This window comes from Lottia gigantea, assembly GCF_000327385.1.
Source record: "Lottia gigantea unplaced genomic scaffold LOTGIsca_24, whole genome shotgun sequence".
Lineage (NCBI taxonomy): Eukaryota > Metazoa > Mollusca > Gastropoda > Lottiidae > Lottia > Lottia gigantea.
This window is the reverse complement of record NW_008708707.1, coordinates 1628014-1645936: the sequence shown is the minus strand read 5'-3', so window position 1 is coordinate 1645936 and position 17923 is coordinate 1628014. Positions and strand designations below refer to the sequence as shown.

The following is a 17923-nucleotide window of genomic DNA, read 5'->3' as shown; positions in this document are numbered from 1 at the left end:
GAGGATTCTTTTTTGATGTTGTAGAATCTTGCCTGCATAATCCATATTTCAATAATAGGTTATCACTGTATAAATTATTTTCCTTTTGCTCGGATAACTTACCGATTCACTGCATGAATTGCTATTCACTTCTCTTGCTCGTATAACTTATTGATTCACCACTTCTCTTTCTCGGATAACTTATTGATTCACTTCGTGTTTGGATAACTTATTGATTCACTTCGTGTTTGGATAACTTATTGATTCACTTCGTGTTTGGATAACTTATTGATTCACTTCGTGTTTGGATAACTTACTGATTCACTGCATGAATTGCTATTCACTTCTCTTGCTCGGATAACATACTAATTCACTTCTCTTGCTCGGATAACATACTAATTCACTTCTCTTGTTCGGATAACTTATTGATTCACTTCGTGTTTGGATAACTTACTGATTCACTTCGTGTTCGGATAACTTACTGATTCACTTCGTGTTCGGATAACTTACTGATTCACTGCATGAATTGTTATTTTCTCCTGAAACGTTGCAATATTCATAATCTACAAGTATTTAATATCCTTGTGTGCGCAATAGGAACTGGAGAGTAATTTGCGCCATATAAGTGAACTATTATTATTATCATTATTATTATTATTACTATTATTATTATTATTATTATGAAAGGTCCTGTCGAATTAAACGACAAACTTCTTGAGAGCTCGAAGGGACCAATTGAATAACTTTGACGTTCCAGTTGTAAATAGGCACTGATAACCAGGAAAAGATCAACGTTGAAAGGTTTGGCCTAGGACAAGGTGGTAAAGTGGATCCTCATCAACCACAGTTGTTATCCTTGTAACAAAAAAAGATTCGGCCTAAGACCAGCTGGGTAGAGATGATCCGCATGAACTTGTTATCTTCGTCAAAAATGGTAGCTTCTCTTTCTTTAAAATCGAAAAAGATGTAGGTGGCGCAAGTGTTAATAATACTAAATGACGGGAATTTCTACCATTTGATTTGACTCGTAGACATTGTAGCAGAACTGGAAAAAAAAAGAAATGAAGCTTTGAAATTTTGAAATACTGATCGTGGTTATAACATGTTTACTATGACTCTATCGACATGTGAAATATATCCAATGCTTGGGAAATTTGCTGTATGAGCAAAGTGATTAGAAAAAATGAAATGAATGGAGTTTTACGTCCTACTCCTAAAAAAAGTTGTGCAGTCACACATACCTAGGTAAAAACTAAAGTTTTTAATTAAAAATTACACGAATTATCACAAAATTTTCACCTAAATGAAAATAATTATCACCTAGGTGTCAATTAAAGTTTTTTTTTTTAATTCAAAATTAAAAATGAAATATGTCGTTTTACATTCTTAAACCACTTTTTCAACCAATCAGCATTGGCTAAATTAAGTTATTTCATGAAGAATTTCTCAATCATTAGAGATTTTGATTGACAGCATTGATGTATATAACAGAACCTAATCTACTTATTAATCCAACCAGCAGTAGCTAAATTGTGACTGACATCAAGGGGGAGGATCTTATTAAGTAAAATTTAAGTGATAGGGAGGTGGGCTTAAGGAAAGAAACTAGGTCTACATCAATATACTTGATATGTATCATACATCATACGATTCGATGTCATGATAGAAGGTCGAACTAGGTTTAAACCGGGTTTTCAATATAAAATTAGATGCATCTGTCGAGGCTGAATTCGAAATGCAGAAGGTCTGTGGGGGCGTCATAGGTCTTCAGCTTCATATGGAGCGCCTAAAAGGTTTTCCCATAATAATTTTCGAAAAATTCTCGAGAATCGAGAAATACTAATGAACTAGAGGGATTTATGGAGGCTGAAATGGGTGGGGTGGGAGGTAGAAATACTGAAGAACTAGTTAACCTTTATGGAGGCTGAAAGAGGGTAGACACAGAACGCAGTGGTAGTCCTATAGCATCGGTATGCTTACATCATTGATTTTTCGACTGTGAAGCATTTATTTGAAAAATTTCAAAAAACTTTTTACTTTGTTTATACATAAGTAGCCAAGACTTCCGGAAAAATTCCCAAATAATTCGGCTTACGAAAGTTCAAAGTTCAGAATAACACCGGAACCGTGTACGTCGAGATCAACTGGGCAGACGATAAGGTTTAGCAGACAAGAGCAAAGATCAAGGCCGCAGACGATAGCCAGCAGACAATAAGAAAACTGAACTTTTTGACTCATCCTCGCGATTCAGCCAATCAACGACAGCGACACAAAGAAAATTATCGGGATTCCCTCAAGGGACGTAAATCATGTCATAACAACACATGGTGTCCGCGAACGTAGATTTTCAATAAATAACTGAATATAGTAGTAATTTTATTTTAACAAGATCAGAGAAGCTATGGGAAACGTTTATTATTCATTTATCAGGCAATCACAAGGTAGGTAGATTATCACAGACTCCTGACTTATTCTTTTTCACGATTACACAAGCCTAAGCATCATGCCTACGGATTCGTGATAAATGCCTGATAAATGAATAATAAACGTTTCCCATAGCTTCTCTGATCTTGTAAAAAATAAAATTACTTCTATATTCAGTTATTTATTGAAAATCTACGTTCGCGGACACCATGTGTTGTTATGACATGATTCACGTCCCTTGAGGGAATCCCGATAATTTTCTTTGTGTCGCTGTCGTTGATTGGCTGAATCGCGAGGATGAGTCAAAAAGTTAAATTTTCTTATTGTCTGCTTGCTATCGTCTGCGGACTTGATCTTAGTTTTTTGTCTGCAAACCTTATCGTCTGCCCAGTTGATCTCAGCACCGTGTACCGAGTTATCAAATTCCATTATTTAAGACCTTAAACATAGTTCCATGACGACGAATTGTCCGATTATTTTTTCACTAACCTTCAAATACTTCAGTTATAAAAGTAAAATCAACACTTTCATTCAAAAATACTAGAAATAAAGAATACTTTGCAAATTCTTTGTTCCAGCTCCATCGAAATAAACAAAACATTCTGCTATACCATAAACCACTATCATCCAGTCCATCGTTATCTGCTTAATCCAGAGCCTAATCTCGACAGAATAATACTGTGTGTCAGAGACTACTAAGCCATTTCGTAACCACATAGTAATTCAGTGGTACTAAAACGTAACTAACCTACCTAAATGTAACCAAGACTGTGTAGACAGCAGAATATATGAAATAAACATACAAACACGTTGACCCTTCTCAGTCTTATTGTCTTAAAATCTATCTTGCTTCTTGGACTTGAAATTTTATGCAAATGGCGACACAAACAATGTGCTTTTCTTAGCCATGAACATCCAATGATTTTCAAGTACTTAAAAATCAAGACTATTAAACGCTTGTCATCTCCCTCCCTTCAATCGTCGTGCTCAAGATTCGTGAATCTATATTGTCTTCTGATCTCCATTGCAATCTTACAAGTTATTTATGTTTGTGTATGTTGAGCAGCAATGATGGGTGTGGCAATGACAGAGTATGCTTACTCTTCTAGACACCAAGTTCATTAGCGGCAAACATTGTTTTGGCCAAAATGTTGTTTTGGATTCCACGTTTCGTTTTACGGTTCGGATCGTTAATACTTGATCTATTTATTACGCTAGAGAAAAAAAAATCTTCTTTACCTTTTAATATTAACAGTTTTGATAACGCCAAGGTTTTTATTTGTGCAATATTTGATATAAGCTTATCTGAATTACATACGACACTAAGCTGTTAATCATATACTACGGTCAAACTCGTCTCTATGGTAACTATTACTCATAGTCTCTGACGCCCAGACTTTCCGGGACTTGCTTTTAGTATATGCTGGGGGTGGGGCCCGTAGACTTGGTTTAACCAGTCCTGTGGCCGTTAAGACAATATATAGGACTAACACCACTAAAACTTTTTATGTAAATGATTGTATATATATGTAGTCCGTGTTATTCTTAGAAATCATCTTTATCCTTTCCTAGGCCTGTGCATTTGGGAGAATCAAAAATAGTCGTTTTGTGTGCAGAGACAGTCACGCGGATGTTGATAAAATTTAGTGGTCTACTTTCAGTTTGATTAGCTTGAGATTTTCATGGTCGTGATACATTGAATTTTTGTCCAGAAGCTAAGTACTGGCCATATTTTCATGTGACATATTGGAAAGTCCCATCTTGAAATCCAATATGGCCGCCATGTAAATCTATTTGATGCAATATCTCCTTAAGTAAAGATATCAGTACAGTTCCAACGCCGATTCCATGTTTTAGGGCTCTTAGAATACAATTGTGTCAGAAACTACAAAATTTGTCACCTTGGCGCCATTTAAATCTATTTGAAGCAATATGTTATTAAGTTGTAAAGATATCAGCAGAGTTCCAACGCAGATTCCATGTTTTAGGGCTCTTGTTATCTAGTGGTGTCCGTAACTGTATGTCACATATTGCTGCCATTGGATCCCTAGAGCCACAAAAAGTAGGTTTAGGCGATTGAACTGGCTTGATATCTGTATTAGTTAAGAAGATACTTAACAAAACTTGTCCACATTGGCGACCATTTTAAAATTCAAATTGGCTGGGTGCAATTTCCGGAGGCCCCTGGACTAAAAATCTTTGCATTGTATTCGTTTAACCATGTGCCAAGTTTCATGCTTTTAAGGGAAAGTGCACAATTGATCATCTAAGACGCCCCACTATTGGTTACACATGGTTACACATGTTTAACCCGGGACTTGCCTTTAGTATATGCTGTTGGTGGAGCCTGTAGACTTGGTTTAACTGGCCCCTGTGGCCGTTGAGACACTGTATACATGAGAATAAAGGGGTTCATTCAATTGACGTGAAAAATATCTCTTTGTATTTTGTGTGAATGAATCAAAAGATTATTTTATTTTTAGACGTTCACCGAGTTATTGTAATAATCGCTTATTAATTCTACATATAACCATACAATATTTGTTAAAGGGATCGTAAAGAGGTTTTCTAAAATTTGTATTTGTATCGGGGTCACTGATAGCATCAATTTGCACCATTCCAATTTTCAATCAGACGTCTAACAACTCTACTGTTCTTTTGACGTAACCCCCTCCCCCCTCCCTCCCCCAAAAGTCTTATGTGATACAAGCATATTTGCGAGGGTGACGCCATAAAACACTTATTGTTTGTGGAATTGAAGGAAACACAGACGTCTCGTTGAAAATTGAATTGGACTGATGATATCAGTGTCCCTAATGCACATACTTTTTTTTCTTTACAATTACTTTAAGGACACATGTTTCGTCAGGCAAGTTCAATTTCCTTATTCGACCAGATTTCATGCTTCGATAGACACGTCAATATTCCTAGGAGTCTACCAGAGGAACGGTGAGTATTGGACTTTTTATATATCCTCAACAAATTTCATTACATTGGACATAGCTCTAATTTGGGTACAGGGATACAGAAAATCAATTACAGCCTCAATTTAATTTTTTGAACATTTACTTGAGAGAAATCTCTCAGTTGCTCCATTAAAGACTTGAAACTATAATAACAGTAATAATTGTTAATTAAGCAGCTTACACTAATTTTGTTGTTGGGTCCCAAAAAGGCTAAATATTCGCATAATGAACATAAAATATAAAAAGTGAAAAATAAAAAAATAATCTCAAGAAATCACAGTTTGTTTTCTAACATGAAACATTTTAAATCTACACCAGGCAAAATGTGGTAAAATTCGTTCGTTAGTCATGAAATAGCACAATTTATTAATATAAGGATATAAGGTTACAAGTTAGAAATAAAATTTTCCTCATTTTCAACTTCCCATTGTTGCCTAATAAAAAATATTTCCTTGATGAGAGAGGTTCGAGAAATCTAGCATATCTACCCGTTTCAATTCTTAACGGTAAGGAGCCCATTCTAAGCTTAGCCAAAACACGTCTATGACTTCTGTTTCTAATAATCCTTACATAAGGTTCTGTTCCAAATTCAGTTTTGTATATGCGATAGGACCCGAGTTTGTTACCATTAACTTGCGATAGGACCCGAGCTTGTTACCATTAACTTGCGATAGGATTGCGATAGGACCTGAGTTTGTTACCATTAACTTGCGATAGGACCCGAGTTTGTTACCATTAACTTGCGATAGGACCCGAGTTTGTTACCATTAACTTGCGATAGGACCTGGGTTTGTTACCATTAACTTGCGATAGGACCTGGGTTTGTTACCATTAACTTTCGATAGCACCTGAGTTTGTTACCATTAACTTCCGATAGGCGATAGGACCTGAGTTTGTTACCATTAACTTGCGATAGGACCCGAGTTTGTTACCATTAACTTGCGATAGGACCCGAGTTTGTTACCATTAACTTGCGATAGGACCCGAGTTTGTTACCATTAACTTGCGATAGGACCTGAGTCTTGAGAAGTACTATTTTTATTTCAAATTAAGACAGGTTCGAGGGGGAGGCCACGATCCAATGACCCTCTCACTAAATACGCTACTCGGGAAAGACACACTGTGAACATCTTACTATTCGAACAGTATTACAGTATTTTCTTTTTGTTTTCCTTTTTTCAGTTCTACTCTCTGTGTTTACTAATCAAATCAGATATACAAACTAAGAAAAAAAGCCAAAATTAACAACAAAACCTAGAGTGCACTTGAGATCCTTTCTACCAGCTAATCCTTGGTCAAACTACTTGGCATTGATTTTTCGAGGATTATCCCTACCCACTGTGCTACAAAACCACTGAAAAAGGAAAAATACATATAGAATATGAGTTGTGCATCTTGGATTCGTAAACATCAAAAAAGAATTTTCTTGCGTACAGTAGGCGCCAGACATGCCCGTTATAGTTTTCTAATCATCACAACTATTTTGATTATTGTTTTCTACGCTCCGTCACCTCTGAATAAACCTGATTTCTTTTCTAATTTTACCGCACTTGACCACCGGCAAAACTTGAGTAGATATATCTATAAATACCCTAATACATATCGCCATTTAAAATCAGAATATAAAATTCTATTGTGGACTCCATATTTCGGAAGTGAGGATTGGAATTACGACAATCGTGCTACGGTATTCTCCAGTTGTCCAGTTTCTAACTGTGTTTTATCCTATGATAAATCGGAGTTGAAATCCTCGGACGTGTTGCTCTTCCATACTCGTGACTTGTATAGTATATATGAGTTCTTGACGTCATATATAAGTTATACAAGTTACTACCCTCTTCCAAAATATCGGACCAACGAACAGCTTTGGGTTTTGATGAATAACGAATCACCTGTCAATGAGTACTTGGATTATAGTAAATTTAACAACTTTTTTAATTGGACCGGAAGTTATCATAAAAATAGTGAAATCCATACTCCATACGGCAATGTGGAAAAAACTTCCCAAACGATTGTCACAAAAGACGCGGCAGTGGATGAAAAAAGAACAGGTGTTGTGTGGATAGCCAGTAATTGTGGAGACCACGCACGCAGACAATTGCTGGTACACGAACTTCAAAAGTATATCCACGTGGATAAATTCGGTTCATGTGGAGAAGGAAAGTTAAGTAGCAATTCTTATGAAAAAGTTTTACGTACATATAAGTTTTTTTTATCATTTGAAAATTCCGTTTGTGATGATTACATTACCGAAAAGTTTTTTCGGATGTTAAGGGCTGGGATATTGCCTGTTGTGTACGGAGGCGGAAACTACAAAGAAATTGCCCCACCCCATTCTTACATAGATATTCGTGACTTTAACAATGCCCAGGAAGTAGCGGACTATCTGAGTTACCTGGAAAGAAATAATACAGCATATAATAAGTATTTTAAATGGAGGAAAGAGTATAAGGTAACTATGGGTAACGACTGGTGTAAATTATGTCAGACGGTGAACGTTAAGAGAATACCCAATCAAGTTTATACCGATCTGGACGGATGGATTAATGCTGGTAGTTGTAAACAGTTTACAGTAAGTACTTTCGTGTTTTTTTTCTAGAAGATCCAGATTCAGAAATGAAATATTTAGGGAGCTGTAGGTCTTGCTTATGATTCTGCATATATGATTGGGCTATTGAAGACGAGCAACACAACGCAACGCAACGCAACGAAGTGTACAATATGGATAATTTTGTCAGGGCAGCAGCTACGTTTTTCGATTCCCAACTGTAGATCTTAAACACACGAACGATTAAATGATTTTGGGAACTGAACGACCCAAAGGCGTCTCTATAAATCATTGCGCGAAGGGCGGGGCGCAAAATTGTCAAGAAGGGCTCTAACATATGTAAGATGATACGAAGTTCGATATTGGTAATGGGGGATGGGACTGACTCAGTTTTGTTCCCTATTCCAGAAGAAATCTCGGACGTCAATGCGAAAATCAAACCCTTCCTTCCCCGAAATCAAGTTTTAAAGTTTCTTCGGTACACGTGCAGTAACACACCCATCGCCTCTTCTGAATACCCAAACCTTGTAACGATTTTATGCAAATTATGATTGATGTGGTTGTATTTCAGTGGTGAAAATTATTTTCGATACAGCGGCGCTTTATGGCACAATAAAACCACGTACTAACGATGCGAACCGCAAAACGAAACCCGAAATCTAAAACAACATATTGGCGAAACATTGGTAGCATCTAATGAAATTTTCACATGAGGAAGTATATTAATCATATGTGAGTAAGTATTTAATAATGAAAAGTGGTATCACCTGTCTAGAAGTGTAAGTATATTCTTTTTTATTTTTATAAATTATTATTTTCATTATATAGAAATTGTTATAATTATATACCATATAAAAACTGTTATGATTATATACCATATACAAATTGTTATGATTATATACCACATAGAAATTGTTATGATTATATAACATATACAAATTGTTATGATTATATACCACATAGAAATTGTTATAATTATATACCATATAGAAACTGTTATGATTATATACAATATACAAATTGTTATAATTATATACCACATAGAAATTGTTATGATTATATACCATATACAAATTGTTATGATTATATACCATATAGAAATTGTTATGATTATATACCACATAGAAATTGTTATGATTATATACCACATAGAAATTGTTATGATTATATACCATATAGAAATTGTTATGATTATATACCATATACAAATTGTTATGATTATATACCATATACAAATTGTTATGATTATATACCATATACAAATTGTTATGATTATATACCATATACAAATTGTTATGATTATATACCACATACAAATTGTTATGATTATATACCATATACAAATTGTTATGATTATATACCATATACAAATTGTTATAATTATATACCATATACAAATTGTTATGATTATATACCATATAGAAATTGTTATGGTTATATAACATATAGAAATTGTTATGATTATATACCATATAGAAATTGTTATGATTATATACCATATACAAATTGTTATAATTATATACCATATACAAATTGTTATAATTATATACCATATACAAATTGTTATGATTATATACCATATAGAAATTGTTATGATTATATACCATATACAAATTGTTATGATTATATACCATATAGAAATTGTTATGATTATATACCATATACAAATTGTTATAATTATATACCATATACAAATTGTTATGATTATATAACATATACAAATTGTTATGAATCGGCGATCAAGATCGTTCGATTGCCTGCACCATTAAGCTTTCTTTTCAATCGGATGAACTTTGTAGTCTCTCTCGCATTCCATAGCAAGGGGAATAACTCAAACGGTGGTGGAAATTCACGAATTTTTTTTATTCGACTTAGATTTTTCCATTAACGGTTGCTTCTTATTCGATGTATTGCCATGCCAATGCTTAAGAACTGTATACCCTGAAGCTATCAAATCAACCAAAATTTCATTACAGACAATGTTAGCAATTATAGAATCATCCAATGTTATAAAGAGACTGCACCATTGGGGCCCAGCAGCAGCCAAATTCAGAAGCATTTGTATTCATAGGTAAAGAAGGGGAAAGAACTGTACTGACGTTTAAAGAGATCTTTGATAAAGCTGTACATTTTGCAAACCAGCTGAAAAAGCTTGGATTGAAGTCTGATGACATTGTTTGTAGTCTCTTGCCGGATCCCACTCCAACTGGCTTCATTGCCTCTTTCCGTATCATCGTCGCTGGATGCGTGGTTTAAACTTCAACTGAAGGGTGGTACATTTTTGATTCAAAATCTCAATAAAATTAAGTGTAAAGCTTTCATTTTTATCTTCAAACGAAAATGAACCATGTCACAAAATGATGTTTAATCTTATGGAATTTAAAAACGAACATAAAGTTTCGTCCAAAGTCTTGGTACATGTTGAAAATGTGGTATTTACCAAAGATGGTCCCGAAATTGGATTCAATTGGAAGGTGCACGATCCCATGAGAACGAAGATTTTACGGATGAGCTTTTATCTTTAGATGTCGATGGGGATGCTGTAATACTCTTATCCTCGGGCACTACTGGTATGTCAAAAATAATAGTCATTTCCCATAGAGTGTTCATGAATCGTATACCATGATTAGCAAATCGGGGCTTTGTTGTTGTTATCCTTCGAATTGGGGGCCAGGGTTACCGCTATTTTACATGCAGACAGTGATTAAAGTCCCGATGAGGACAGGGGTAATGAAATCTGCGCATGCGTTGTATTGGTTTCCGGTTCAAAATGCATCGCGAGGAAGATTGAAGAGTTTGCAAAGACATATTCGTTAAAGATGATTATGAGCACGTCTCTGCTTGTCCAAAGTATTTTCTATTACTAGACAAGATTCCTTTGAATAGAAATCAAAAAGCTGATAGACACGCTGCAGAAAAATATGCTGCTGAAGTTTTAAATCTTTTAAATTAATGCTATCAGTATATGTATAGCCTTTATCATCCAGTCCATCTTTGTCTATGTACAGCTTCGATAAAAGATGACTGACCTGGACCTGGACCTGCTGCTCAAAATTTGTGTAATTGACCGAGGCTACAGAAGCTATTGAATCTGATTGGTTGTAAATCAACATCCGTTTTGGTGATGGAAAACATTAATTGAAATATTTCAGTTATATGAAAAAGTCTTCGAATTTTAATTCTTCGTTCGAAAAATCTTGTTTCTGTTGTAAACCATAGAATTTAATCAGGCTTAATTTAAATGGTGCTAACGGACCATTATCTCGAATTGTTGGTGAAGGGAACATACGTATATCATAATATATTTATTTATTACTTAGATAATTAATGCTATTTCGAATGAATTTGTCATGTATTGATAAGATCTCTAGAACATTTTCGAATCATAAACAGTTACTATTCGAGTAATCAAGAAAACTGCACCTGTGGCGTTTCTGAGGGTGAGGTAGGGTGTGGCATGTCCCTTAAGAACAGAGCACAGAGGCTTGTCCTCCGGGGTCAGAGTAGTTAATTGCCCGGATGTCCATACACATATGTCAGTTGCATTCATTCTTCATTATAACACAGAAGCAAATTTACTCATAACTTATATTATATACATTGTGCATCACAAAAAATAAGTGCTCAGTTATTCATGCCATTTTTTAAAACACGATGATGCGAAACTGTTATTAAAATAAGGACGTCCACAAAACAATAAGTCAAAATGGTGAAAATATCAGTAACAGCAATCTTAGATCATTCTCACACACGCAGGTAATATATAACAATTAAGGCAATCTAATAAATCGGATCGTCAACAAAAACAGTTTCATTCGTACACTCTCATAAACATAAAGTGTGGTATTTCATGAAGAGCAACGTGATAGCCAACGAGCCATTTGGGACCGACAACTAACGTTGATCGCAGTTCGTCATTCCAGATTCCTTTAGGAATGTAAATGTTTCGTTTTATCGTTCCTTCACAAACCACTGGCGCGACTAACAGTTTATCTCCAACGAGAAATTGATCTTGAATACGTCGAGCAGTAGAGTCTTGAGAGTCCACAGACCACAAGGGACGGATCATTGCCAATCCTTGATGTAGTTCTTGCTTCATCTTCAGGCTTGTAATTATGGGCATCACTAACTTTTCGTGTAGTTGACTCATTTTCTTGGCTATTTCAACAGTTTCTTTGTCATACGACCAAGGGGCAATCGAGTAACTCATTGCTGGGAAAAAGGCGGACAGTTCCATCCAACGAATAAACAGGTCCTTGCTTGGCACCTTTGCGGGCAGGAGGTCATTTTCATCGTGGTATGATCTAAAACCATCCGAGAGAATATGGGGGTATCCAAGAAGACCTAATGAAATAGTTTTGGAGATGACATCATTTATACAAGATCGTGTTCCATCCATGATGACGGATGCTTTGACGTTAAGCAACCCACTGGAATGCTGTGAATGTGACGTTCTATCTACGATGAGATTACGGTTTATGGTCGACATCATGTTCGTAAACATCTTCAGCAGACTATTGGGGGTTTGTTTCGGCTTGCTGAAATGCGGTCGATGTGGAAGCCAGTCTTTGTTCCCGTAACTGAATCTAAATGCTTTTACATTGTATTCGTTGCTTAAGGTCATCACTTCATTCGAAAACCATGCTTTTGCGTTTGTATCGGAAACGTCAAGGATCGATCCGATGCCATACTGCCAATCCACCAAACCTGGGACCATATCACCAGAATCTTTCACAAAAAATCCTTTGCTGACACCGAAGTTGTAATTGTCGGAGGTAAAATGAAAATACGGATTGACCTCCAAAGATATTGAACAATTTGAAGACGTCAATGTTTCAACCATTTGAGTTGTGTTCGGGAAATTTTTCTCATCAAAGACTAGATCTCCGATTGCTGCTTGCCACATTCCGTCTATTTGCAAAGTACTGCAATTAAATCCGTGGTGCACGATTGCTTTAGCCACATGTTCCACATCTTCTTGCGTAATTTGGCGTGATTTCTTTTCAGCTACTGCAGACCAATGGGGATAGCGTAACACTTCGGAGTCCATCATACGCAATCCTTCAGGGTTGGCATGCAATTTTCGCATAAATGTGTGCGTCTTTATTATATCATGTCCGTTGCAAACAGTGTAGTTTAGATGTGGCAATCGCTTATCGTCTTGATCATAAAATGGCACAGTAAAATTTGATACTAAACACATTTTCCCAGGTCGGGTTGTATTCCAGTGGACGTGAACTGGAATGTCGCTGTTTACCAAGATGGCCGCGGAGTTGGACGAGATCCAATAAAACTCGACAGCCGACTGCAAAACGCCGTCGTTGCCACATTCATATTTGTTAGAATTGAAATCAAACTGTCCTTGAATAGGAACCGAACCAGTTGTAAGATTTGATGATCCATACCATTCCTCATTACCCAGATCAAAGCAATCAAACGGAACGTATTTCGGATTTAGACTTTCCCACGAAACGTTGTAACATTGAATATCCCGTTCTGGTGACTCGAAATGGTTAATCCGGAGCACTGCCCGTCGTTTCCACTTGCACTCCTTAGTTGACTGATCTCCCGTTTCCACTATTGGACAATTTAATGGTAACTGCCAGAACGGTATGTCTTGACCTAATTTGGCATGGATGGCGTCATAACCTTCAGGATCAGACAAGGTTAAGATTCGTCCTCGAGGGTTAAAAAAGATTTGCTGACTGCTGGCAATGGCGGTTTCTGATTCATTGTGGTAGTACCAGGCCAAACTGACGAATATTATAGAGAGGATGAACACCAATATCACGAACACGTGCAATAGGTATTTCTTGTAGGTTTCCCTATCCTTTAGTTTCATCTGCAAAGATACAAAATACAACCTCAATTCTCATATCTTCAACCCACAATAAATGCCCATCTGCTGGTAATTTAGTGCAACTTTACGCCATACAACATTGGTCCTCCGAACAATTATGTTGGCTACGGGTCATGGGTTGAGGGGATATAGCCAGACCGCTTATTCTCAAAGCGATCTTAGAGCTAGGATGTCCTGGGGATTTATCTTCCAACACTGTTTCTAGGATATCCTAGCGCTAAGATTGTTTCGAGAATACATATGGCCAGGACCTCCAGCGTTACAAAATTATGGAAAGTTGAAATAAATAGTCAGTTTTTAGACCTATCTAACACGTGTGGGTTAAACACAAAAACAAGATTGGGAATTTACCTACTGTTTGGCCACAACACTTACAGAATCGCATTTCGCTAAAAAAAAATTATGGATTGACATATCAACTTTAAAAGTGAATTGGGAGTCTTAGATTGTCATTAGGTTGTCTTCGCCTTGATAAAGCTGTCAACCACTAAAACAGATTTTCAGTCATAATTTCTGTTTTTATGTAGTCGGTTCACACCCCCTTTAAAGGAAAACAACAGTCAAATTTATTAACATTAAGTTAATCAAAACCTATATTTTTCTGGATGAAATTATACAAATCAAGCGACCCTACCTTCAAGTTAGATTTCGGAAATTTAATATGTACATCCTTGAATGGGCGCGGCCATTTTAGTTTTCGTCGTTTGTTGACAATGTCGTCATTACTCTCCATCGTGCGAGTCTACTTTGTCAAATGAAATCCAGAAATGAAGAGAAGTCATATTTCAGAAGAGTATTTGTCACTTGGTCAAGGTGACCAGTGTCCACCTCTGGTTAATTGACTCACTGCAGATTTATTTTGGGACGTTCAAGTAGTCAGCCGTCAATTATATCTGTCAACGAGTGTACAGTCTAATGAACGAGACAGAGCCCGTTATTATTACCCCTTTGTCTTATTAAATCATTTGGCTTGTTCCGTGTCCAGTGTTGGTACAACTGATCTGAACTTAAATCCCTAATCAGCCCTGCAATCAATTGGACAAACTTTAAGACGCACTTTATTGTTTTAACTGAACAAGTCCTGTCATATCAATAGCCTTGCCTTCAATGAGTAAGTGGGAGCCGCTGTGGCTTAGTTAAATATCAACTACCAAACCAACAGCACAGAATCATTCCAATTGAACCAACAACTACCTAGTCTGTGATATCAGCATCCGCTGGAAGCGAACGTTAACTTGTCATCTACCTATCTTTTGACTTAGTTAATTTGACGCTATCTTGCCGAAGGTCCAGGGTTCAATTCCGACACATACCTTCGTATATGTTAATCCGGTTTCACCCTGTCATTGATGTGGATCTGAGGGGATGACACAGAAAAAGTCTTGCCGTCCGGGTGGGACAAAAAACAAAGGACAGTGGTTTTAACTAGGCGGTAATTTTTGGGCCACCTTCGGCCATTAAAATGAAAAATGTATCCTACTTCCACTTAAAATCGTGTTGAATGCTTTTCACATTAGGTAGGGTAGGCACCCGCTCGGATGCCCACCTCCCTCCCCCATCGATGAAGTACTTGCTACGCCACCGATCGAGAACCTGTATTGCCGTATAGGTTGAGGAAACCTCAAATATTCATGACAAGATCATGTGATGCTATTAATAACTAGAGCTCATCTCAAACACCTGACACGTCTTTCTGGTATAAAATCCTCACCAGGACAATCAGCGTATAAGGGGAGGATACTTTTCAATAAAAGAACAAACAGCTCCCAGATTATCTGTGACATTTTGAGTCCCTATTTTCATTCTAATATCAAAATCAGTCTTACCATAATTTTGTTGAGCGGCATTTTAGTAACAATCCCTTTTCCGAACTACTCCCTGTACTGTCACAAACATCAAACAAAGGCAAAACAATATAAAATTGATACTATAATTTCGTAAACTTACACCTAAAGCAATTCATTTTCACCAAGATTAGATCATAGCCTAAGGCGCAATCACAACGTTTGCCGAGAGCTGACTAATTTTTTTCAAAGGTTCCCAACACTTATTTTTAGATACACTTAAATTTAATTTTGAAACGTTAATAGAAATGTTAAATGTTTACATTTATTGCATTTGTAAGGGCGCTATTGTGCACACCCTTCGTTTTGTTTTAAATGCAAATACGTGTATTTTTAGATTTTTAATACGTCGTGTAAAATACAGCTAATTTTTATGATTATATTTCTTTACAACGGCTGCAGCTGTGCCGTTAAAGTCTTACGTGTGTGTGTAAACTATATAACTCCGATTCTAATCCGTCGTTTGTGGTTTCTGACATTCCAAAAAAATTTGACCAAACTACTTTTACGTATCTTTTAAAAATGTGTAAATAATCACTGATTCGGACAAGATCTTACGCCGAAAACTTTCACAAATGTATCCTTAAAGATCGACGTCAATTCTTATCTAGAAGTCCACAAGAAATACTCTCTTTGTATCCTTTTAGACAGTAGAATTCTGCACTTCAAAATTATGGGAGTCCCAAAAAAGTTCAAAATAACACAAAGTTTCACATACGACAAATATGACACCAAATTAAATTTATTTGAGTGTAAGTGTAAGCCGGATATAAGAACAGAACACCCGTCGTGATATCTAAAGTCAGAAAGGAAGGTCAATTACACTTTGACATATATTGAGTCATCTAGACAATGAACAGAGGCATAACAATGCTTAATAATATAAGAGTGCATGACAAGTACGCAATTGCCTTACAAACATACAAGCATCAACTAATACTGGCTATAGCCGGCCTCGGACGTGATATCTTCACTGTTAAGGTCTTGATGGATTCTTTAATATTTTAGTTTTGTATCTACAGACGAACATGAAAAATGGGAACGGGTAGGACCATAATTGTCAGGCTAGCTTTTCACCTGTTGAAAACCCCTATACTAAAACCTCTTTTCTTACATACAAAAATATTTACCAACCTGATGAAGTTTTTTCTTAATTGAAAATTTCTTGGGTGGTTGAGCAATGAGTGGAATGCCATTTAAAGCCAATGCTATGGAGTCCCTTCTGATATGGGAAGCCAATCCGACAGGGTTACTGCCTACGGATATATCAGATTTGTTCGTCGTAGAACCATTCGATTCAAATGATACTCTACTCCATCGTCGTCCGTGTTGACTTTTAAGTTGATCTTGGACATCTTCCTCGAATCCACCAAATGTTATTCGTCTTCCACTGCCTCCTTTGTTACCCCTGATCCGCTTCAGGTGACTGTAATCCTCTGGAGTATCAAGATCGAAAGAAACGGAGGACACTTTCCGTTCCTTTTCAGGCGCAGGGGATGCTTCAACTGTGCTAGGGGAACCCCCATATTCACTAGTATCCTCTTCAGAATTTTCCTTGTGGATTTTTGGTCCGTCGTAAACAACGCCTCTACGTCGTCTATTCTTTGCAGATACGTTTCCTAAGTACAGCTCGTTGATTTCCTCGTCCGATAACGTCTCCGTTCTGTTACGGTACTCATCCGTGATAGAATCGGGAGACAACGATGCTCCGGAATCCGAGCCATTACTTCCTGTTGCATTGACGTCGACCGTAACCTCTGAGGTTTTGTTTTCTTCTCGAACGTCCTCAGAGCTTATACCACTGTCATCGGAGACGGAAATAGTTTGTTGAGGAATTTGATCGGGAAGATTCGATGATGCTGGCATCTGGCTAAATGAGGATGCTGATGAAGGTTCGTCATCCGGAGTAGTGATTTCAATTTCTGGTTTATCAACCACCATGGCCACTTACGATCATAAAATGAATAAATTAAAGAATAAATTAGCATATATTTGCATATAATTGATTCACACATTTGCAACAGAAAAAAGCATGACTAACTGCAGAAATATGTTTATAAATCTCTGTTATTTCGTTAGCTGAGGCAGTTTTCATAGCAAAATTGTTCTTACGACATACTCAAGACTCTAGTTGTTTTAATCTGATTGATACATCCTGTCTGTAATGTAAATATATATGTAAATTAGAATGTTATTGGATAATGTAAATATGTTTGTCTATTATTTGTGGATATCGCGTCTTAAATGTAAATTTTTGAATGTTATTGGATTTTGTAAATATGTTTGTCTATATTTTAAGTAT

The 17923-nt window shown here is 36.5% G+C and overlaps 3 protein-coding genes across 3 annotated transcripts; 2 read left to right on the top strand and 1 right to left on the bottom strand.

Annotated features, from left to right (window-relative positions):
* Positions 1–6996: 6996 nt before the first annotated feature.
* On the top strand, positions 6997–7911 carry LOTGIDRAFT_95386 (hypothetical protein; the record flags this gene model as incomplete). Its single annotated transcript, XM_009055245.1, has 2 exons — positions 6997–7151; positions 7188–7911. Coding segments are annotated over 2 exons (879 nt in total), but the record flags the coding sequence as incomplete, so codon positions are not given.
* A 1057-nt stretch (positions 7912–8968) lies between these two features.
* On the top strand, positions 8969–9805 carry LOTGIDRAFT_116457 (hypothetical protein; the record flags this gene model as incomplete). Its single annotated transcript, XM_009055325.1, has 1 exon — positions 8969–9805. A coding segment is annotated over one exon (837 nt), but the record flags the coding sequence as incomplete, so codon positions are not given.
* A 1403-nt stretch (positions 9806–11208) lies between these two features.
* LOTGIDRAFT_188414 (hypothetical protein) lies at positions 11209–14435 on the bottom strand. The gene is made up of 2 exons (XM_009055324.1): positions 14418–14435; positions 11209–13765 (listed from the first exon to the last, which is right to left on the bottom strand). The coding sequence occupies exon 2, from the start codon at positions 13757–13759 to the stop codon at positions 11729–11731; it is 2031 nt and encodes a 676-aa protein (XP_009053572.1). The 5' UTR covers positions 13760–13765; positions 14418–14435; the 3' UTR covers positions 11209–11728.
* Positions 14436–17923: the final 3488 nt, after the last annotated feature.

What these genes read in the sequence shown, in the direction of transcription:
- LOTGIDRAFT_188414 (XM_009055324.1), bottom strand. Translation starts at nt 13,759, where the DNA reads ATGAAACTAAAGGATAGGGAAACCTACAAGAAATACCTATTGCACGTG.